This window comes from Electrophorus electricus, chromosome 1 (assembly GCF_041902795.1).
Source record: "Electrophorus electricus isolate QZ-2024a chromosome 1, ASM4190279v1, whole genome shotgun sequence".
Classification (NCBI taxonomy): Eukaryota; Metazoa; Chordata; class Actinopteri; order Gymnotiformes; family Gymnotidae; genus Electrophorus; species Electrophorus electricus.
Genome location: NC_137497.1, coordinates 16,729,754 through 16,754,970, shown reverse-complemented (window position 1 = coordinate 16,754,970; position 25,217 = coordinate 16,729,754). Strand labels below are relative to the sequence as shown.

General features: G+C 41.5%; 1 protein-coding gene across 4 annotated transcripts in view; it reads right to left on the bottom strand.

Annotated features, from left to right (window-relative positions):
• LOC145657447 (NACHT, LRR and PYD domains-containing protein 3-like) overlaps positions 1-23,047 on the bottom strand; it is a 49,668-nt gene extending 26,621 nt beyond the window's left edge. For 3 of the 4 annotated variants that reach the window (XM_081712089.1, XM_081712099.1, XM_081712095.1), the window contains exons 1-10: positions 22,955-23,047; positions 19,609-19,716; positions 19,349-19,495; positions 14,672-14,785; positions 13,472-13,594; positions 10,127-10,181; positions 9,433-9,637; positions 6,211-8,011; positions 3,264-3,434; positions 125-295 (exon numbers count right to left, since the gene is read on the bottom strand). In XM_081712089.1, coding sequence (XP_081568215.1) covers positions 125-295; positions 3,264-3,434; positions 6,211-8,011; positions 9,433-9,637; positions 10,127-10,181; positions 13,472-13,594; positions 14,672-14,785; positions 19,349-19,495; positions 19,609-19,658 — 2,837 coding nt within the window. In that variant the 5' untranslated portion in view covers positions 19,659-19,716; positions 22,955-23,047. The remainder of the gene's footprint in view (positions 1-124; positions 296-3,263; positions 3,435-6,210; positions 8,012-9,432; positions 9,638-10,126; positions 10,182-13,471; positions 13,595-14,671; positions 14,786-19,348; positions 19,496-19,608; positions 19,717-22,954) is intronic. The other variant, XM_081712092.1, reaches the window with a different exon arrangement.
• Positions 23,048-25,217: the final 2,170 nt, after the last annotated feature.

Sequence of the window (25,217 nt, the reverse complement as noted above, 5' to 3'; positions counted from 1 at the left end):
GTGTATATTTCCTTGCATTGCCTTGCCTGGCAATGTTTATTTAATACTGTACTATAAGGGATTTGACACTGACGTTTTTAAAATGGCTCTTTATTTACATTCAAAAATAGTCACAGAAACTCACCTGAGAATCTCCAGTTTACAGTGTGAACTCTTCAGTCCAGCACAAAGTTGCTCCACTCCTGAATTCTGCAGGTCATTATTATTTATCTCCAGCTCTCTCAGTGAGGTTTCTGTTTGTAGAACTGATGTGAGGGATTTGCAAGACTCTTCAGTGAGACCACAGCCAGATAGTCTGTAAAAGAGTAAATACAGTAAATAATGTAGTTCAGTCAGAGGATGATGAATTAAAAGATCTGAACTGCTAATAAAAAATTTGAGAAGAGCTTGAAAGGTCTGGAACACACTGATACATTTTCAGCCTTTTAATCTGACAATCACAGAAACATTTCAACATTACTGTGTCTTCATCAAAGACAAAATGGACAAAGACATGACAAATAACATTCATTAGCAACCTAAGACAGGTGACCAAATAATGGATGGTTGGTTCATAAGTCAGTGAATGGCAGGTGCCATAATCAGAGTCCAAATATCAAAATATCCCACCCCTAACACCATAACAGGAAACAGAACAACATAGATCTCATTCAATGTTTCACAAATACAAACACACTAATATACAAACAGAAAATATTGTTGGAAGACAGGCATAGTATCGATTATGGAGGAATAAACAATGCAGTAGTGATTATGTTGGAATGAACACTGCAGTACTGATTGGACAGAATGCAGATAGCAGAATCTTTTACTAGTGTTTACATTCCTATGCTCACACTATGAGTCACTGATCATGAAACATTCTCCTCTGCCTTTGCTTTTCCCAGTGAGGTCCTGAGTTCTGTATGTGTGGTGCACCGAGAATCCTGGAGGCTTAATAGCTGAGTCAGGGACCCCATCAGTCAGTCAGGTGTGTGTGAGGCAGACCCCATCAGTCAGTCAGGTGTGTGTGAGGTAGACCCCCGTCAGTCAGTCAGTCAGGTGTGTGTGAGGTAGAACCCAGTCAATCAGTCAGTCAGGTGTGTGTGAGGTAGACCCCAACAGTCAGTCAGGTATGTGTGAGGTAGACCCCCGTCAGTCAGTCAGGTGTGTGTGAGGTAGAACCCAGTCAGTCAGTCAGTCAGTCAGGTGTGTGTGACTCAGACCCCATCAGTCAATCAGGTGTGTGTGTGTGTGACTCAGACCCAATCAGTCAGTTAAGTGTGTGTGAGGCAACTATCTCATGTATGCTGTTGACATGAAATGTGTCTCTGGAGTTTGTCCTTCATGGACTGTATGTGTGCAGTAAAATACTGGGGAGAAGAGGACCGTTCACATGTTGTTTCAGTTGGATCAGAACTTCGACTCACTTCTCACTTCTCTCCACTACAGCAGACCTGTGGGGCTACAGTGAGAGTGGACACAGCTGACTACAGCAGACCTGTGGGGCTACAGTGAGAGTGGACACAGCTGACACTACAGCAGAGCTGTGGGGCTACAGTGAGAGTGGACACAGCTGACACTACAGCAGAGCTGTGGGGCTACAGTGAGAGTGGACACAGCTGACACTACAGCAGAGCTGTGGGGCTACAGTGAGAGTGGACACAGCTGACACTACAGCAGAGCTGTGGGGCTACAGTGAGAGTGGACACAGCTGACACTACAGCAGAGCTGTGGGGCTACAGTGAGAGTGGACACAGCTGGCTCCTCTGTCTCTGTCTGCTGTGTCCACTCTCTTCCACGTCCTCCTCCTGGACACTTTCACCATCAAGTTCTTCTGTCTTTTCTCTCTCCTGCTGTCTTCTTACTAAAGAAGGTTGCCATGGCAATAGCATTACCCTTTCTCTTCATCCTGGTTATTTTCTGTCTCTCTATACTAACTGTAAACGAACAAGCAGAATTATTTTATCTTCTAGCCATTTCCTTAGATTTAAGGAAGCTAACATTAGCCTCATTAGCTTTACTACAGTACATCAGGCACCCAGTGTGACACACACACACACACACACACACACACACACACACAAACTTCACTAATTCTCTCCTCCTAATCTCCTGATTACTGTGTCTTGTTTGTCTTTCTTTCTCTCTTGTAATTAAGTCCACAGGTTCACTCATCCAGTGCTGAACATTGTTTCTCACTACTGTGTTCAGATGTCCTGAGTTTACTGTCAGCTGTCTGCTCAGTTTCTCTCTTTGCTGACTCGACGTCTTCTACCATCACTGTTCTATTTTAGTTTCATGTCTCTGGTTTGATGAAAAAATTAGCAGCCAACATTCACTTCTAAGTCAAGCTAATATGACGTTAGCGTGAGGTATCTAGGTGTAGTAACCAACATTATACTGTAACTTGGCAAGCTTAAGGTTACTAATATTAGCCAGCTACATGTTTCATAAAAACACCCGTGGAGAGAGATCACAGGTTTATCTTAAGGAATAACCAATAAACTTTTCAGTTCTATTGAATGAATATTAACTTGTTGCGTTCTTTCCTCCAGCATGGCTGTCAGTTCAGCTCATCTCAAGATGTGTTGAACACACGGTGTAAATCATAATGAGAACAGGGTCTCCCACCCAAAAACACAAGGGAATCATGTGTGATTGTAAAAGTGTCCTGTAATGTGTCCAGAACCTCAATGGTTCAGCTTTAAATGTTTTAATTAAGATTTTAAGGGCTCTTATTTGCAGAGATATTAGAATGACTGATGTTTACAGTGTTTCTATACATAAACTAGATAAAATCACTCAGTGAATATTTTACATTAGAACACTTCATTTTACAACACTGTTGTTGGAGTTTCTGAATATATTCATCCTGTAAGACATTTTGCTAAATTTCTGCGCTCAGGTGACAAAAAATGCAGTTTGTGAACAAAATGCCAAAATTGGCTAGTTGAAGCAGCATTGTAATAAATACACCTGTACAGGTGGACAAGGACTCATCTGTGTTTCCTCTTTACAATGTTATATTTCTCTTCTAGACTTGAAAATCTGCTCATGCATCACAAATGTAACTCTGTCTCCACAGTGTGGTCATTTAATGAAATGCAGTGAAGTTTCAACAGAAAACTATATTTAGAAATATTTAGAGAAGAGAAAAGTGTATATTTCCTTAGATTGCCTTGTCTGGCAATGTTTGTTTAATACTGTACTATAAGGGAGTTGACACTGACATTTTTAAAATGGCTCTTTATTTACATTCAAAAATAGTCACAGAAACTCACCTGAGAATCTCCAGTTTACAGTATGAACTCTTCAGTCCAGCACAGAGCTGCTCCACTCCTGAATTCTGCAGGTCATTATTATTCATCTCCAGCTCTCTCAGTGAGTTTTCTGTTTGTAGAACTGATGTGAGAGATTTGCAAGGCTCTTCCGTGAGACCACAGCCAGATAGTCTGTAAAAGAGTAAATACAGTAAATAATGTAGTTCAGTCAGAGGATGATGAATTAAAAGATCTGAACTGCTAACAAAAATGTAAAGAAGAGATTGGAAGGTCTGGAACACACATACATTTTCAGCCTTTTAATTTTACAAACACAGCAACATTTAACACTACTGTGTCTTCATCAAAGACAAAATGGACAAAGACATGACAAATAACATTCATTAGCAACCTAAGACAGGTGACCAAATAATGGATGGTTGGTTCATAGGTCAGTGAATGGCAGTTACCATAATCAGAGTCCAAATATCAAAATATCCCACCCCTAACACCATAACAGGAAACAGAACAACATAGATCTCATTCAATGTTTCACAAATACAAACACACTAATATATAAACAGAAAATATTGTTGGAAGACATGCAGAGTAGTGATTATGGAGGAATAAACACTGCAGTAGTGATTATGGATGAATAAACACTGCACTATTGATTATGTTGGAATAAACACTGCAGTAGTGATTTTAGAGGAATAAATCACTGTAGTATTTATTATGGAGGAATAAACACTGCAATAGTGATTACTGGAGGAATGAACATTGCAGTAGTGATTATGGTGGAATAATCACTGTAGTATTTATTATGTAGAAATAAACACTGCAGTAGTGAATATCGAGTCATGAACACTGTAGTATTGTTTATGGAGGAATGAACATTGCAGTAGTGAATATTAGTGTATGAACACTGCAGTAGTGATAATGGAATAATGAACACTGCAGTATTGATTATGGAGGAATGACAGAATGCAGAGAGCAGAATCTTTTACTAGTGTTTACATTCCTGTGCTCACACTATGAGTCACTGATCATGAAACATTCTCCTCTGCCTTTGCTTTTCCCAGTGAGGTCCTGAGTTCTGTCTGTGTGGTGCACCGAGAATCCTAGAGGCTTAATAGCTGAGTCAGGGACCCCATCAGTCAGTCAGCTGTGTATGAGGCACACCCCATCAGTCAGTCAGGTGTGTGTGAGGCAGACCCCATCAGTCAGTCAGGTGTGTGTGAGGCAGACCCCATCAGTCAGTCAGGTGTGTGTGACTCAGACTCCATCAGTCAGTTAAGTGTGTGTGAGGCAACTATCTCATGTCTGCTGTTGACATGAAATGTGTCCCTGGAGTTTGTCCTTCATGGACTGTGTGTGTGCAGTAAAATACTGGGGAGAGGAGGATGGTTCACATGTTTCAGTTGGATCAGAACTGACTCACGTCTCCTGCACTGCTTGTGTGAGGACTCAAGGACAACTGACTTTTTGTAGAAAACAACTGATACGGTCAGTTTCACAACTGTGCTTACATGCATTTGAGTAGAGCAAAATACTAAAACTTTCTGAAATTCATGAAAAAAACTTTCAAATGTTCATTCAAATTATGCTGATCATATGATTTGTAAAGAAAAGTATTGTATTAAACTTGAGAGAAATGCAAAACAATCAATTTCACTAGTGGTCTGAGATATTGGTCCCACTCTATGTGAGCAACAAAAGTAACCTGTTACAGTTTTAGCTGAATGACAGTAGTAACAGCATGAGCTTCTGGGAGACTCACTGAATGTTACACTGATTACACAGAGCTGTGAACGTCACTGCATGTTACACTGATCATTTTACATTTATGGCATTTAGCTGATGCTTTTATCCAAAGCATCTTACAATTATGACTGTGTTCAACTTGAGCAATTGAGGGTTAAGGGTCTTGCTCAGGGGCCCAACAGTGGTAACTTGGCAGTGGTGGGGCTTGAACCAGCAACCTTCTAATTAAAAGTCAAGTATCTCAATCACACAGAGCTGAAATAGTACTGGAATCAATTGCTGTTAATGATGTTAGTTTATTTTGACTTAAATCTATTTACAACTAGATTATGACAAACTGCCTTGGTAAAAATATTTAAACAATGAAAATGTTTCAGATGAAGTCATATTAACACCTACACCTTTATAAAGTGTCTCAGATATAGTTATATTAACACCTACACCTTTCTAATGTGCCCAATCACCATCATCGGCTCTAAAGAAAACCTGTGATAAAGTTTGAAAACTGCCATCAGTGTGAAATATATATATGTGTGCGTGTGTGCGCATATGTACACATTGGTCATGCTCATCCTTGTACGCTTTTCTCTGTATTGGTCAGTAGTGGTTGAACTGTAATGTTAGTCAGAAAGCTGAACTGGGTTCATATTTGAACCCTTTTGTATGTTACACTGTGTGGTGTGATGTGTGTGTGTGTATGTGTATGTGCATGCATGCATGTGTGTGTGTGTGTGCGTGCGTGTGTGTGTGCGCGTGTACACACTGATAGTTCATACTTGAACATTTCTATATGTTACACTGCAGCACATTTTCTGTCTGTTTCACTAAGAGTGTGAACTATAAACACTGTTGGCCACTGTTGTAAATGTAGGACCATTCTCAACACACAGGCACACAACTACCCATGACATCAAATATCATTTAACCATCATTAATACATTTAGACTAATGAATCACTGGACTGTATTGAATCACTGGACAGTGTTACTACATTCCAATGTTCCACAACTTTATGGTTTAACTTAAGCACTTGGTGTTGGAGCCTTCAATCACCTACATGTGCTTTAATGTAGGATCTCTCTATCCTGCTCTCTCTCTAATGTTCTCTCTCACTCTCCTTTTCATTTTTCACAGAAGACCTTCTGAGTCAAGAACATCCACTGCCTGCTACACCCACTGTTCATCTCTAAATGAAAATACTCACATGGCTTTTCTGGATGCTTTGACCACTGGCAGCAGTCTCAGTAGACATTCCTCTGATGGGTCATATTTCCTCAGGTCAAACTCATCCAGCTGCTCTTCTGAGTTCAGCAACACAAATGCCAGAGCTGACCACTGAGCAGGAGAAAGTCTGGCTCCATGGAGATGATGGTTACCTCCTCTGCTCAGGTATGTTTGGACTTCCTGCACTAGAGAATGATCATTCAGTTCATTCAGACAGTGGAACAGATTGATGGATTTCTCTGGAGAGGAATTCTCTCTGATCTTCTCCTTGATGTACTTGACTGTTTCCTCTCTGCTGTGAGAGCTGCTTCCTGTCTGTATCAGTAGGCCTCGTAAGAGAGTCTGATTGGACTCCAGTGAGAGACCCAGAAGGAAGCGGAGGAAAAGGTCCAGGTGTCCATTTTGACTCTGTAAGGCCTTGTCCACTGCAATGTTGAGGAAGACAGACATTGGGGTTTTGAAAATACTGAAAAATCCAGGGTGTTTCTGTTGCAGCACATTGGTGTTGGTGGAGATGAAGGAAATAAACACAAATAAAGCAGCCAGAAACTCCTGAACACTCAGATGTACAAAGCTGAACACCTTCCCCAGCTGTAGCTCAAACTCCTGTCTGAAGATCTGAGTGCACATTCCTGAATACACTGACATTTCTCTGACATCAATGCCACAGTTTCTCAGGTCTTCCTCATAGAAGATCAGGTTGCCTTTTTCTAGCTGTTGGAAAGCCAGTTTTCCAAGTGCCAAAACATGCTCTGTCATTTGGTTTGGGTGAGTCCTTTTTTGACCTTTCATACTTCCTCCATACTTTTCGTCTTTGTGTCTGAGCTGAAAGATCAGGAAGTGTGTGAACATCTGAGTCAGAGTCTTGGGGATCTCTCCACTCTTTACTTCACCCAACATTCTCTCTAGAACAGTGGCTGCAATCCAACAGAAGACTGGAATGTGGCACATGATGTAAAGGCTTCTTGATGACTTCATGTGTGAGATGATTCTATTGGCCAGGCCCTGATCACAAATTCTCTTCCCGAAATATTCCTCTTTCTGTGGTTCACTGAACCCTCTTACCTCTGTTACCTGGTCAACACACTCAGGAGGGATCTGATTGGCTGCTGCTGGTCGAGAGGTTATCCAGAGGAGAGCAGAGGGAAGCAGATTCCCCTTGATGAGGTTTGTCAGCAGCACATCCACTGAGGTCGACTCTATTACATCCCACAATCTCTCATTGTTCTGGAAATCTAGAGGAAGTCTACACTCATCCAGACCATCAAAGATGAACAGAATTTTGTGGTTTGTATAATGTTTTGGTTTTACTTCACACATTTCTGGAAAAAAGCAATGAAGCAGCTGCACCAAACTGAACTTTTTCTCCTTCATCAAATTCAACTCCCTAAAAGGAAGTGGAAATATGAAGAGAACATCCTGATTTGTTCTTCCTTCAGACCAGTCCAGTATGAACTTCTGCACAGACACTGTTTTACCAATTCCAGCCACTCCTTTAGTCAGCACTGTTCTGATGGCTTTGTCTTGTCCTGGTAAGGGTCTAAAGATGTCACTGCATTTGATGGGTGTCTCCTGTGTTGCTCGTCTCCTGGATGCTGCCTCAATCTGTCTCACCTCATGCTCATTATTGACCTCTCCACTCCCTCCCTCTGTGATGTAGAGCTCTGTGTAGATCTCATTCAGAAGTGCTGTGGTTCCCTGCTGTGAGATTCCTTCATGAATCTTCTGACATTTGTCCCTCAGTTTGGATTTGAGCTTTCTGTGGCAAGCAGGGGCCAGTTCTGATAAAAGAGGAAGACAACAGAACACATGCTAATCTCTTTTAGATTCAGATTCATTCATAAAAGACTCATTACAAGAGTTACAGGAAAAGAGATAAACAGATTGTTATAAATAGATTGTTTATTCCTGCTAGATTGGGCATGAAACTTCCAGTGGTAAATCTTAGCCAATTCAAGGACTGAAAACCTTAAATTATAAGATTAACAGACATTGTATTATACATAATTTTGTTGATAATATTTACTGGTTATCAATAACACCGAATGGTTAGTAGTTAGAAACCAGCTGAGGTTCCACCACACACACTGGTAACTACCACCTGACTGAGGAGATCTACAACCCAGACTGGACGGGGTGTAGAAAACAACCTGTGATCTATGAGATAGGACCTGTGTTCTAATGTGATCTGTGAGATAGGACCTGTGTTCTAATGTGATCTATGAGATAGGACCTGTGTTCTAATGTGATCTGTGAGATAGGACCTGTGTTCTAATGTGATCTATGAGATAGGACCTGTGTTCTAATGTGATCTGTGAGAGGACCTGTGTTCTAATCTCAGTTCCATAGAATAAAGTGACACTTTCTTTTAAGTGATGCTTTTAACATTAAATAAACGCTCAAAAGACCCTCAGTAACACATCAGTGATGTAACAGAAGTAAAGCATCTGAAGACATTCAGTAGATTAACGAATTAGGTAGTGTTTTAAATAACTCTTTCAATAAAATCTGTTTATAATCTGATGAATTCAGTAGCTTTTCACTTTATTTGGAGTATCAAAGCTCATATCTGCAGGTGTGAACTTGAGAACATATAACAGGAATAATACATACTCAACAAGATGTTATAGATCTGCAGTTGACAGATGGATTTTAACTGAATTTCGGATAGGGTTTTAGTCAGGATTAGGGCCAGGGTAAGAGTTAGGATTAGGTTTTGGGTTGAGTTTATCGTTAGATGGGCTGGTTTGAGGTCTGATCACTGGTGTATGACCACTTGAACTATTCCACTTGTGAGTAAACTTGATGGTGATTGCATCCAAACTCTCACACGATTCATTCACGAACATATACTCTGATACTCGGGGGGGGGGGGGGGGGGTGTAGTATGTGGCCATAGTATATTTTTTTCTATCACAACTTCTGCCAGTGATTTGTGGTCAAATCTCATTGGTCAAATTAAATCTCAGCCCTAAAGAATAACAATGTATCCTCAAAACAGCATTTTGCAAACACATGACACATAGTCCAGCAGTTAATGTACTGTACTAACAATCAGAAGGTTGACAGTTCAAGCCCCACCACTACAAAGTTGCCACTGTTGCCACTGCCTTAACCCTCAACTGCTTGAATTGTACTCACAATATTTTTTTCAATAAAAGCACCTGCTAAATGTAATAATGTCATGACCCAGAGCTCTTACTGGTCAGTAGTGTGTTAACGAGGTCTGTCTGGTTCATGTTCCTCAGGAAGTGCAATGTGATCTTCAGCGCCCCCTCTCTGACACTGCTCTGATCCTCCTCATCCTCCACCTGTCTCTCAGTGCATGCTAGGTAATCTGAGCTCAGTAGATTCTTAAATCTCTTCAGCTCATTCTTCACCAGAGAGATGATTTTGTCCTCCAGCTCCTAAATAAACAGTATCAGTAAAACTAGTGTTATATACAGATCTTTTTAACACATAATAATCCATTAAACAGAAGAGAGGACTGAACTGAGTGGGATTGTGGGGTCATGTGGACATTGTTTATAAAAGAACATAAGCATCACATTAACTGAGCTGTATCTTAAAGTTTAAATATTAGTTAATTTTATAAAGTTATAAAAGTATAATAGTTTGTGAAGTTTGAGTTTCGTTCATTATCAGTTAAATTACAAAAAGCATTAAAGTAAAGCATGAACCAGTAAACCACAGAGTCTCATCATGATCTGTGATCTAAACACACTCTAATGATAAAGACCCTTCCCCCTCACACACACACACACACACACACACACACACACACACTCACACTCACATACACATACACATACACACACACACACACATACATACACACACACACACTTACACACACACACTTACACACACACACTTACACACACACACTTACACACCTTGAACACTGACTCCAGCTTTTCTTTAGAAATGTTTACAGGCTTCTTCTGGTCACTGTGGACAAACAAAACAAAGACTTTAATGGATAATCTACAGTTTATAAACATCCAAGTTAAATTCATGGTTGTGTACATGATGCTGATGATGATGTGATACACGGCTTCAACCCAAACACTGTACTGACAGTAGAGCAGAATAACCAGAGAAGCTGCCCCTGGCCCTCACTCTGGTGATGCAGAATAATGTTTATGTGAATGGTGCTTCACCGGTTACTGGGAAATGTATACTGGAACGCAAACAATTATATGCACCCCATCCACACAGAACAGAGGGCACCAGAACAGAGAGAGAAAGAGAGAAAGAGAGAGAGAGAGAGAGAGAGAGAGAGAGAGAGAGACAGTGGTGTAGTAGAGCAGCTGTGGGGCAGCAGGCAGGATAATCAGGGGTGAAGCGTCCTGACAGGCTGCACCCATGGTGGACACGCTAGCAGAACTATAAGATACTGACCAAGAACATTGTTAACTAGGGTGAGGGTTAATAAAGAAAGCTGTTAATTTAGCATGTTCTGGATGAAATGTGTGTGTGTGTGTGTGTGTGTGTGTGTGTGTGTGTGTGTGTGTGTGTGTGTATGACATTATTCTACTTTCCAAAGATTGGGTGTATTGTATTTATATTCTGGGTCCCAAACCTGTTAGGTAATAAAAAAAAAGTATTTTGTCTGGTCTAGATGGTGGTGTGATTCTGGAGAGTTCTGTCCATCCTGTGACTGAAGGAGATCCTCTGACTCTACACTGTTTACTTCACCCCACTATCACATCACACATCACTTTATATAAAGATGGATCACTCATCCAGACCCAGAATGCAGATGAAATGACCATCCGTACAGTCTCAAAGTCAGATGAGGGTGTCTACTACTGTAAACACCCAGAGAGAGGAGTCACCACACAGCTGAGTCTCAGAGGTCAGAAAACAGTGAATTTAAATGTTTCTTAATCAATTTAAAAGACAGCATAGATCAAACATGTAACAAATCATTTCGTGATTCATGTGCTTTGTTCAGTTCCCAGGAGATCAGCTGGTGATTCTTCCTCTCTTGGCCTGGTTGATTTGGCTGTGGGACTGAGTTTGGTCCTGTTCCTTATCTTACTGACCCTGTTGTAGTGCTACAAAATCAACACAGGTCTGAGATCAGCTGCGGATCATTTATGAATACTTTAAATGTTGTGTTTGTATGATACACATCATGAAACCTGTTTACAGTATTAAAACACGTTTCATTTATTTCCATGTTGTTCTGGTGCAGAATCTATGTGTCGCTGTATTGGGAATCAGTCAATCAGACATCAACTCAGACCCAGAGAGAGTCAGGAGGTGAGGGGTGTCAGTCACACCACTGCACACTGCTCAGACCATGAAACACTAACAACGTTCCTTACTAACAATTAAAGCTTTAACTTTTCTAAGACAATGTAAATCCTTTTTCATCACTTGTGATTTGTTCCATACTGTGTCCAATAATCTTTCAGTTTGGCATTTACAAAATTAGCTTTTCTTATAAAGCTGAAAACTGCCCACTTATACAACACATCTGTGTGATTTGATCTTTAGAAACAATTTCTCTAAAACATTTTTTAGGTAGGAGTAGGAGATGGGAAATGATTCTTGCGGAGTGTATCAGGGAGGACTACACCATCTTTGTGGTTAGAAAGGTGAAGGAATGTTCCTTCCCTCTGACATTGTGTGGTATGGCTGTGGATCTCCAGTACCACAGACTCCACAATAAAAATGGATGGAGTTAACTGATATGGTAGATGATACTAGCTAAACTTCCCCTTTCTGTAATGTATTTATTACCCCAGTCTGTCTGTGTCCTGTGTGGTTCTTTATTACCCCAGTCTGTCTGTGTCCTGTGAGATTCTCTATTACCCCAGTCTGTCTGTGTCCTGTGTGGTTCTTTATTACTCCAGTCTGTCTGTGTCCCGTGTGGTTCTTTATTACCCCAGTTGGTCTGTGTCCTGTGCGGTTCTTTATTACCCTAGTCTGTCTGTCTCCTGTGTGGTTCTTTATTACCCCAGTTGGTCTGTCTCCTGTGTGGTTCTTTATTACCCCAGTTGGTCTGTGTCCTGTGTGGTTCTTCCTGTTATGACAGTGATTCCTGAGACCTAATAAATGTCCTCAGCAATTGTATCCTGACGTCTCATCCACCTGCATGTAACAATTTCTAAAACTAATGAAACCAGAACCACCACTATTACTTTACTATAGTGTCAGTATCACAGAACTGGACTGTCCCACCTGTTCAGGTAAGCAGGACCTCCTAGATGGACCCAAACACATATGAGGTGGAACAGGGACAACTGAACAGGAAACTACACAACTGAGAGGATTTGAACTGATGGAGTGGGTGAGCAAGACCACACTGTTCTACCTCCTACACTACTGGGAAAAAGGAGTGAAGGAGTGAAGGGAGTGATGGGAGTGAAGGGGAGTGATGGGGAGTGATGGGGAGTGAAGGAATGAATGGACTGCTTGGTGGAGACATAACGGGTGTTTTTACTGTTTAATAGTACGAACAAACAAAAGAGTTCAGCAGTGAAGAGATGTTGAAGGGCCAGAAAACCCTCAGCCACTTCTGATGAAAAACAAAGTGACTTGTTTGGTCTGAGGGTCAAACCAGCGTCTGCAATAGTGTGGTGACGCAGCTCTAACTACTACGTGTGTGTGGTAGACTCAGGACACTCTGTTTCTCTCCAGAAACACAGCAGGAAATGAACACAGAACAAAACAATTTTAAGACAGACAGACAAACACACAGGGTCACCTCCTGCTACAGGACATTTCTCCTCCTAATAAACAACTGATGGAGAGGGACCCTCCCCAGAAAACAAAAGACAACACAGACATGAATGAAGAAAGACAACAGGAGACTCTTGTTGGGAACTTTCCACTTGAAAAAATACCCACACACCAAGGCTTCATAGAGTCCTTAGTGAAGTAGTTATATGGGGTGGGGCACCTGTGGGAGATCAGACTAATGAACACTGATTAACTCCCTGCTCATGGCCTCCCTCTGGTGGCAGCTTGCTGGCATTGCAAGCCATCAGTTACAAGTAAGAGAGTTGGAGAATGTGTGTGTGGGTAGATGATGCTGAATCTCTTTTTCCTAAAACTAAAACACACCTGTGGTGAACCCCTCTTATTAGTTTGACCTTTAAAATGGTGACATTGTTTACTGGGGTATTATTGTTGTAATATTGGGGGGAACTTCACTCCCTCACACACTGGGAGGAACACATCCACCCCACTTATGAAAGAATCTGAGTGTGTAATGTGTCACTCACCCTAGGCCTGAGGTCACAGGTCCACTGCTGAATACAGGAGGATTACCCATGGACCTGTCACTCTTCATAGACACACAGCTGGGTGCTGGATTTGCTGCTCTCTCTCTCAACCTCCTGATGATACTGAATAGTGAAAATAAATCACATTAGGGAACAAACCAATTAAACCCACAACAATCTTATCCAATCAACTCCACCTGGTACCTGCACTCACTGGACACTTGATTAGAAACACCTGTCCTTCAGCAACACAAATGAACCACACACATGTCCTTCAGCAACTACACAAACATACCACACCTGTGTCAGCAATACAAAAATACCACACACACACACATACAAACAAAGACACAAACATGTGGATCAAACCTCTCCTTTAGCAACTACACAAAAATGCACACACATACCTGCCCTTCAGCAACTACACAAACATACCACACAGACACACACATCATACCTGTCTGTCAGCAACACAAACATATCACACTCACACACACAGACACACACACAGACACCTGTGCTTCAGGAACACGCACACACAAACACACCTGCCCTTCAGCAACTATACAAACATACCACACACACACACACACACACATCACACCTGTCCGTCAGCAATACAAACATACCACACACACACACACACACACACACACACACACACACACACACACATCACACCTGTCCGTTAGCAGTACAAACATACCACACACACACACATACACACAAAGACACAAACATACAGATCAAACCTGTCCTTTAGCAACTACACAAACATACCTGTCCTTCACCAACACAAACGTACCACTCTCACACATACGCGCACACACACACACCCACAATACGCCTGTCCTTCAGGAACCACACACTCACACAGACACCTGTGCTTCAGGAACACACACACACACACACAAACACACCTGCCCTTCAGCAACTATACAAACATACCACACACACACACACACACACACACACACACACACCTGTCTGTCATCAACACAAACATACCACACTCCTTTTCTCCTAAAACTCAAACACACCTGTGGTGAACCCCTCTCATTAGTTTGACCTGTAGAATGCTGACATTGTTTACTGGGGTATTAGTGTCGTAATATTGGGGGAACTTCACTCCCTCACACACTGGGAGGAACAAATCCACCCCACTTATGAAAGAATCTGAGTGTGTAATGTGTCACTCACCGTAGGACTGAGCTCACAGGTCCACTGCTGAATGCAAGAGGAGGCTCCATGGATGCATCACTCTTCAGAGACACACAGCTGGGTGCTGGATTTGCTGCTCTCTCACTCCCCCTCCTGATGATATTGAATAGTGAAAATAAATCACATTAGAGAACAACCAATTATACCCACAACATTCTTACCCAATCAACTCCACCTGGTACCTGCACTCACTGGACACTTTATTAGAATCACCTGTCCTTCAGCAACCACACACACACACACACACACACACACCTGTCCTTCAGCAACTACACACGTACACACACACACACACACAATTGTCCTTCAGGAACTACACAAACATATCACAACCACACACACACAAACACAGACACCTGTCCTTCAGGAACACACACATCACACCTGTCCTTCAGGAACACACACACATCACACCTGTCCTTCAGGAACACACACACATCACACCTGTCCTTCAGGAACACAAAGATACCATACACATTAAACCTCTACTTCAGCAACACACACACACACACACAAACACAGCTGGCCTTCAGCAACTACACAAACATACCACACACACACACACACACACACACACACACACACACACACACACACACACACAGACATCACACCTGTCTGTCAGCAATACAAACATACCACACACACACATGCACACAAAGACACAAACATACAGATCAAACCTCTCCTTTAGCAACTACACAAACATACCACACACACACACACACAAAAACACACCTGTCCTTCACCAACACAAACATACCACGCTCACTCACACACACACACACACACACACACACACACACACACACACACACACACACACACACACACACACACACACGCATACAAACACAGACACCTGTGCTTCTGGAACACACACACACACCTGCCGTTCAGCAACTACACAAACATACCACACAGACACACACATCATACCTGTCCGTCAGCAATACAAACATATCACACTCACACACACAGACACACACACACACAGACACCTGTGCTTCAGGAACACGCACACACAAACACACCTGCCCTTCAGCAACTATACAAACATACCACACACACACACACACACACACATCACACCTGTCCGTCAGCAATACAAACATACCACACACACACACACACACACCACTCTCACACACGCAGACATCACACCTGTCTGCCAGCAATACAAACATACCACACACACATACACACAAAGACACAAACATACAGATCAAACCTCTCCTTTAGCAACTACACAAACATACCACACACACACACACACACAAATACACACCTGTCCTTCACCAACACAAACATACCACTCTCACACATACACACCCACACACACACACGCACACACAAACACAGACACCTGTCCTTCAGGAACACACACACATCACACCTGTCCTTCAGGAACACAAAGATACCATACACATTAAACCTCTACTTCAGCAACACACACACACACAAACACACCTGGCCTTCAGCAACTACACAAACATACCACACACACACACACACATACACACACACACACACACACACACACACACACACACACACACACACACAAACACAGACACCTGTGCTTCTGGAACACACACACACACCTGGACTTCAGCAACTACACAAACATACCACACAGACACACACATCATACCTGTCCCTCAGCAATACAAACATATCACACTCACACACACAGACACACAAAGACACAAACATATAGATCAAACCTGTCCTTCAGCAACTACTCAAACATACCACACACACACACACACACACACACACATCCTTCAGCAACTACACAAACATACCACACACACACACATCACACCTGCCCGTTAGCAAGACAATCATACCACACACACACATACACACAAAGACACAAACATACAGATCAAACCTGTCCTTTAGCAACTACACAAACATACCACACACACACACACACACACACACACACACACACACACACACGCTTCAGCAACTACACAAACATACCACACACACACACACACACACACACCTGTCCGTTAGCAGTACAAACATACCACACACACACACATACACACAAAGACACAAACATACAGATCAAACCTGTCCTTTAGCAACTACACAAACATACCACACACACACACAAACACACCTGCCCTTCACCAACACAAACGTACCACTCTCACACATACGCGCACACACACACACCCACAATATGCCTGTCCTTCAGCAACCACACACTCACACACACATACACACACACACACAAACACAGACACCTGTGCTTCAGGAACACACACACACAAACACACCTGCCCTTCAGCAACTATACAAACATACCACACACACACACACACACACACAACACTTGTCCATCACAACACAAACATACCATTCACAAACACACACATACACACACACACACATCCTTCAGCAACTACACACCCACAAACTCACACACACACACACACACACACACACATCCTTCAGCAACTACACAAATATACCACACACACACACATATATCACACCTGTCCTTCAGCAACCACACACTCACTCACACACACACACACATCACACCTGTCCGTTAGCAGTACAAACATACCACACACACACACATACACACAAAGACACAAAAATAGAGATCAAACCTGTCCTTCAGCAACTAATCAAACACACACACACACCTGTCCGTCAGGAACTACACAAACATACAACCACACACACACACACACACACACACACACACACACACACACACACACACACACACACACACACACACACACACACACACACACACAAACACAGACACCTGTGCTTCAGGAACACACACGCACACATCACACCTGTCCTTCAGGAACACAAATATACCATACACATTAAACATCTACTTCAGCAACACACACACACACACACACACACACACACACACACACACACATCACACCTGTCTGTCAGCAATACAAACATACCACACACACACATACACACAAAGACACAAACATACAGATCAAACCTCTCCTTTAGAAACTACACAAACATACAACACACACACACACACAGACACACACACATCCTTCAGCAACTACATAAACATACCACACACACACAAAAACACCTGTCCTTCAGCAACACAAATGAACCACACACACACACACACACACACACACACACACACACACACACACACACTCACACACACGTCTTTCAGGAACTACACAAACATACCACAACCACACACACACACACAAACACAGACACATGTCCTTCAGGAACACACACACATCACACCTGTCCTTCAGGAACACAAAGATACCATACACATTAAACCTCTACTTCAGCAACACACACACACACACAAACACACCTGGCCTTCAGCAACTACACAAACATACCACACACACACACACACACACACACACACACACACACACAAACACAGACACCTGTGCTTCTGGAACACACACACACACCTGCCGTTCAGCAACTACACAAACATACCACACAGACACACACATCATACCTGTCCGTCAGCAATACAAACATATCACACTCACACACACAGACACACACACACACACACACACACACACACACAGACACCTGTGCTTCAGGAACACGCACACACAAACACACCTGCCCTTCAGCAACTATACAAACATACCACACACACACACACACAAAGACACAAACATACAGATCAAACCTGTCCTTTAGCAACTACACAAACATACCACACACACACACAAAAACACACCTGTCCTTCACCAACACAAACATACCACGCTCACTCACACACACACACACACACACACACACACACACACACACACACACACAAACACAGACACCTGTGCTTCTGGAACACACACACACACCTGCCGTTCAGCAACTACACAAACATACCACACAGACACACACATCATACCTGTCCGTCAGCAATACAAACATATCACACTCACACACACAGACACACACACACACACACACACACAGACACCTGTGCTTCAGGAACACGCACACACAAACACACCTGCCCTTCAGCAACTATACAAACATACCACACACACACACACACAAAGACACAAACATACAGATCAAACCTGTCCTTTAGCAACTACACAAACATACCACACACACACACAAAAACACACCTGTCCTTCACCAACACAAACATACCACGCTCACTCACACACACACACACACACACACACACACACACACACACACACACATACAAACACAGACACCTGTGCTTCAGGAACACACACACACACACATCAGCAATTACACAAACATACCACACACACACACACACACACACACACACACACACACACACATCACACCTGTCCTTCACAACACAAACATACTGCTCACAAACACACACATACACACACACACACACACACACACACACACACACACATCCTTCAGCAACACACACACACCTGTCTGTCATCAACACAAACATACCACACTCCTTTTCTCCTAAAACTAAAACACACCTGTGGTGAACCCCTCTTATTAGTTTGTCTTGTAGAATGGTGACATTGTTTACTAGGGTATTAGTGTTGTAATATTGGGGTAACTTCACTCCCTCACACACTGGGAGGAACAAATCCACCCCACTTATGAAAGAATCTGAGTGTGTAATGTGTCACTCACCGTAGGACTGAGGGCACAGGTCCACTGCTGAATGCAAGAGGAGGCTCCATGGATGCATCACTCTTCACAGACACACAGCTGGGAGCTGGAGGTGATTCACTCTTCAGAGACGCACAGCTGGGAGCTGGAGGCTCTGCTCTCTCTACCCTGATGAAGATGAGGAAAGTGTTGAGTAATTACATCCTTCACTACATCTCATTTATCCTGAATATTCCCTCTTCCTGTTTCCTCAGATTAAGTGCTGATGGAAAGCTCCTCACTGTGGGTCAGAGGTTCCTCCTCCACTGCTGGAGTTATGAGGCTCCATCATGGAGTTGTTCCTCTTCACACACACATAGCTGGACACTGGAGATGCTGCTCTCTGCTCCCTGTCAACAGTTCATACACACAGAGTGAATCACACTGAATCAATTCCTGATGAAACTCACATCAACATATTACGTGGCTGGAGAACTGAAACAGTGATGACAGAATACTGAACACACTGTTATGGATTCATTAAAATATTCCACTGAATACACAAAAACAGTTATACACACAAAAGTTATTCTTAATGAATTTAGAATTAACTTTATTCCCATAAAGCTGTGCACCATCATTTGTTTTATGTCACAATATTTCAAACATTTTAAATCATAAATCTCCATGATGCCCAATCAGACATTCCAAAGGTTCTCAAAGTGCCACAGAGGAAGATGGAGGCGTTTTCTGAGAGCTTCTACTGTACTGTTTTCACACAGTGGGAAACTGGAATCTGAATGCTTTCAAATGTATTTATTAGGGCTGTCAGCCTTAACACTCATGATGAATTTAAAAACATTAACTTTTTGTTTTTTTACGCAAATGAATCATATTTCCAAGTTTGACCCCAGCGTCTTCCCATATATCCCGCATGGATTTTTACCAGTCTGAATTACTGACAGGAGTGACAACAGATAATACGATGACTGAGGAGACAACAGCCGTTGTGCTGAATGGCAGCTTCCTTGCTATTCTATTAATCTGAGATGTTAAAGAACAAATGGAATCCTTAAACCAGTGTATCATGCATTCATTCATTCTAACACTACACATGTATTTGTTTTATCCCCCAAAATACAAATAAATACTAGCATTGTAATACTGTATTAAAATGTTAAACTTCATGATTAATAATGATTAATCTATTTTTATTGATTAATTTTTTAATTGATTGGCACCACTAGTATTAATGAATTAATATTATATATCTTTGTCCTTAATTAGTGTACATCAGCTGTTCACTACATTTACGGTACACTATAGGTGTGGTATCTTTGTCCTTAATCAGTGTACATCAGTTGTTCACTACATTTACGGTACACTATAGGTGGTGGTAGCTTTGTCCTAATACACAAAGGAAGTAAATCTCCCAGCTGATATGAAACAGTATTACCAGAAGAGAAATATGCTAAAACATGAAAGTGAAACTAAACCTATACAGAGAGCACATGGAGTAGCATGCCTGCTTGTTAGTAACTGTAAACATCAACTAACATTTTTTTTTCATCACAAAACACCAATATGAAGATGCGCGACTTACATTTTATCAGTAACACAGAGTCTCTGGGTTTAACACAAACAGAGTTTTACTGTGTGGGTAACACTCAGCACTGCTTCCTGCAAGAAATGACGTCTGAACTCATGCAACCATACAACCGATATCTTTAGCCAATTACACAGAGTTTAACTGGATATTCAACCAATATCTTTAGCTAATGACAACATTTATCTGGATAATCGACTGATATTTAGCCAATGACACAAAGTTTAACTGGATAAATATATTATAAGGAAAAAATTTAATTAAATAATATTCACTCATAATTCTTCCAACACTTCTGGGCCTTTAGAATAGAAGCAATCTGTCAATGATCTCCACAGTGACCACTTTGCTAACATCTTGATGATTCTATTCTGTGAAACAACAAAGTCTAAACTACATTGCATAGATATTATTGTGGTGGGTTATGCCAGGTTATCAATACATAAGATCAATAAATATTTCAGAGCAATCACCACACAACAAACAAAGAAACAAAAGATGTTTCTGTTTTCAGTTGTGTTCTGTAAGGTATTTCAAATTCCAGGTATTTCAGTTTCATGTGTAAGACATGAAATTTAGAAAGATAATCTATAAACAAAATGCCAGTATGTTTACTGGGATAAATAACCACATGGGTTCTGTGGGTTCACATGTACTCTGTAGGGTTGTGTGGGTTCACATGTACTCTGTAGGGTTGTGTGAGTTCACATGCACTCTGTAGGTTTGTGTGGGTTCACATGTACTTTGTAGGGTTGAGTGGGTTCACATGTACTCTGTAGGGTTGTGTGGGTTCACATGTACTCCGTATTCTATGAAGTGCAGACCTATTTAGTGAATTGTCTGTGTGGAACCGGTTTCATCTACAGCAGAAGGAAGTGTTGTGAATGTAGATAATTATGATTATGGATAATGAAGATCAATAAAGTAACATAAAGGAACAATGTCTCACATTTATATATTTATTATTATTTATATTTATATTATAAAATATTAGTTCTTCTGCTGTTTTGGGGGCTTCTTCTCTTCCCAAATTACCTCCTCAGTCTTGGAAAAGATGAATTCACATAGAACACATGTTGCTGGCATGCACAGGTGTTTTTACCATTATAGAAATGTGTGGATGTACAGCACATCACTCCTGTCAGTAAACCAGAGGATCTCTCTCTACATACACTTTCTATATATTAATGTCACTATATCTATCCTACCTACTGCTCACTGGATGTCTCTCACTAGCCTATCAGTCAATATGTCCTATCAGTAACCTTCTATCTAGACAACACTGAATCTCTCCGTCTCTCAAATTGTCTATTCTCACAAAATCCACAAAGTTTGGGTGTGTTTTCTTGTAAGTATTAATAGAGTTTGTGACTGAGTCAGATGTGTGATCAGGTTTGTTTCAGACACTGTCAGTCAAAGACAGGAGCGGCAGGTTCCGTATCACACCTGTAGAAATACAAGCTTCGTTTAGCCGTGGTCACGTGACATGGCCGCTTTGAGCCACACTTCGGATCAGAGTTTCAAAACGCTGCGCTTCAGAAACTCCAAACAAGCGTAGAAACGTCAGTACTGACCGTCCCATCCCAAACTATAGTTAATAATACAGATAATGAACTATACAGGGAATCTGAACTGTCCAGTGAGGATTTGGACAACACTACAAAATGGCTGAAACTGAACAGGAAACTAACTGTAAAAAACAAACGTTACAGCAGCAACTTTACGTTTAGGCCAGAGGAGTTTAAACTGGGAGAATTTGGAAAGATTACTGACTAACTACGACTTAAAATCGAGATTTACAATAACTGACAACGTATATCCGAGCCAGTTAAATATTATTTAAAAATATAACTGTGCGATCGTACTTGGCCATTTTAGTGTCCGTCATTTTAGATGCGTAGCGTTAACTTCACCAGGACTTTAATCTTTACATTTAATCCACTTTTGGGTTGAGCTACGATTTAAACACAGAACTATGTACTTACAAAACACGCTGTTTAAACTGCACCGACATCGCATTTTAACAAATAGGATGAACTTACCGTGAAATATTTTAAACGCGCGTAATGGCGACAGTACAGAAAATACTTCCGTTTTCTTGAGAAGGAACTAACGACAGAAACACCAGTGGGCGTAACTAGAGCACATGTCAATCATTTTCGTATGACGCCGATTACACAACCGAGTTCTTATAACAGTCATTTTTGTTAAGCCAATCATCAACCAAAGTTAGCTGTCCATCATTTTGCTGCAGCCAATCATACACTATACAGTCTATACAGCCAATGGATTCACAGTCCCGCCTACACGGACTTGTTTTGCGGCTCCGCTGAGAGTAAATCTCCACTATGTCCGCACGTTGGAACACTTCGGAACTTAACAAACGACTTTGTTTGTAGATCTAACTTACAGATGATTGTAATTTAGATAAGCAGCCTCACAATAAGCATGTAAGTGTGTGGACGTCCATAGCATGTTGTGCATATGACATGTGAGTGTGTATGTGTGTATGTTTATTTCAAGTATTGTGGAAAAATAATTTATTAGTTTACCTGTATTTGGTACAACAGAAAACTACATGGTGTACTTAATAATAATAATAATAATAATAATAATAATAATAATAATAATAATAACACATTTAAATTCATGCAAAACAACTACCAATTTGAGGTTTTACATTTGGTGTGGATTTTTTCAGAGAATCAAACTTCTTATTAAATCACATTAGATACAGTCACATTAGATAACTCCATATAACATTAATACATAATATTCTGCATTGTAAGACAAATTTAGGAGTCCTAAATAAGCAGATTATTTTGTATAATAAACACAGAATACAGAACACATAGATCACATAGAACACAGAACACAAAGAACACACAGAACACATAGAACACATAGAAAACAGAACACACAGAACACAGAGAACATAGAGAACACATAGAACATAGAACGTGGAACACAGAACACAGAGCACACATAGAACACTGAACACAGAGCACATTAAACACAGTCTAACAGTAAAATAATGGCAGTAAATGTGTATTAGCATTGCTGGTTACATGACATTTGATCATTTAAACTTTATATTAAATAAATGCCATGCGGAGGAGATAAAGATACGAGACAACAGTAAGAATAAATAACAGCTGGATCACTGGCAGTGCTCTTCTGTTAGAAGAAGGAACCAAACATGCGCCTCATCATATGTAAACTGTATTCAACTATTAAGTGAGCTATCTATGAGTGAGCTATCTTATAGCCTTTATAGCAGTACACAACCAAATTCCATTGAGAACTTCCAGCCTCACTACAGAGTGTAATTAATGACTAGTCAGATATCATAAATTTGCATATGACATAATTATTAATTACTCAGTGTTACCTTTTAGAACACAGGTCTCTATATAACAATAGAAAAGAGAAGAGAAAAATGGATATAACAAACTTATTCTCATCTCATCTCATCTTCACTGCCAGCCTCCATGGACCCACTGCAGTTTGCATACCGCCACAACCGCTCCACTGATGATGCAATTGCACATCTGCTCCACACTACACTGACTCACCTGGACAAAGGGAGGGGTAATTATGTTAAAATGCTGTTTGTCGACTACAGTTCAGCATTTAACACCATCATCCCCTCCCTACTCACTACTAAGTTGGAGGATCTAGGACTGCATACATCCCTGTGCGACTGGATCTCCAACTTCCTAACAGACAGACCACAATCAGTACGGGTGGGCAACTGCGCCTCATCCACCCTCATCCTCAGCACTGGAGCTCCTCAGGGTTGTGTCCTAAGCCCCCTGCTCTACTCACTGTACACCTACGACTGCACAGCCACTTCCAGCTCTAACATCATTGTCAAGTTTGCTGATGATACCGTTGTCATGGGCCTGATCTCGGACAACGATAAGAGGGCTTACCTGGAGGAGATTAAACATCTGGAAAACTGGTGCCAGGAAAATAATCTCCTAAACGTCAGTAAGACAAAGGAGCTGATCGTGGATTGCAGCAAGAAGCAGGAGCGGCACTACCAACCTGTGAGGATCAGTGGAACCACGGTGGAGAGAGCAGATAGTTTCAGGTACCTTGGTGTTCACATCTCGCAAGACCTGTCCTGGTCCCGCCGTACCAACTCCCTGGCAAAGAAGGCTCGTCACTTCAGACTGCCCTCCAAGGTACTGCGGAACTTCTGCACCTGCACTATCGAGAGCATCCTCACGGGGAACATCACAGTCTGGTTTGGGAATAGTACCAAGCAGGACAGACAGGCACTCCAAAGAGTAGTGTGTT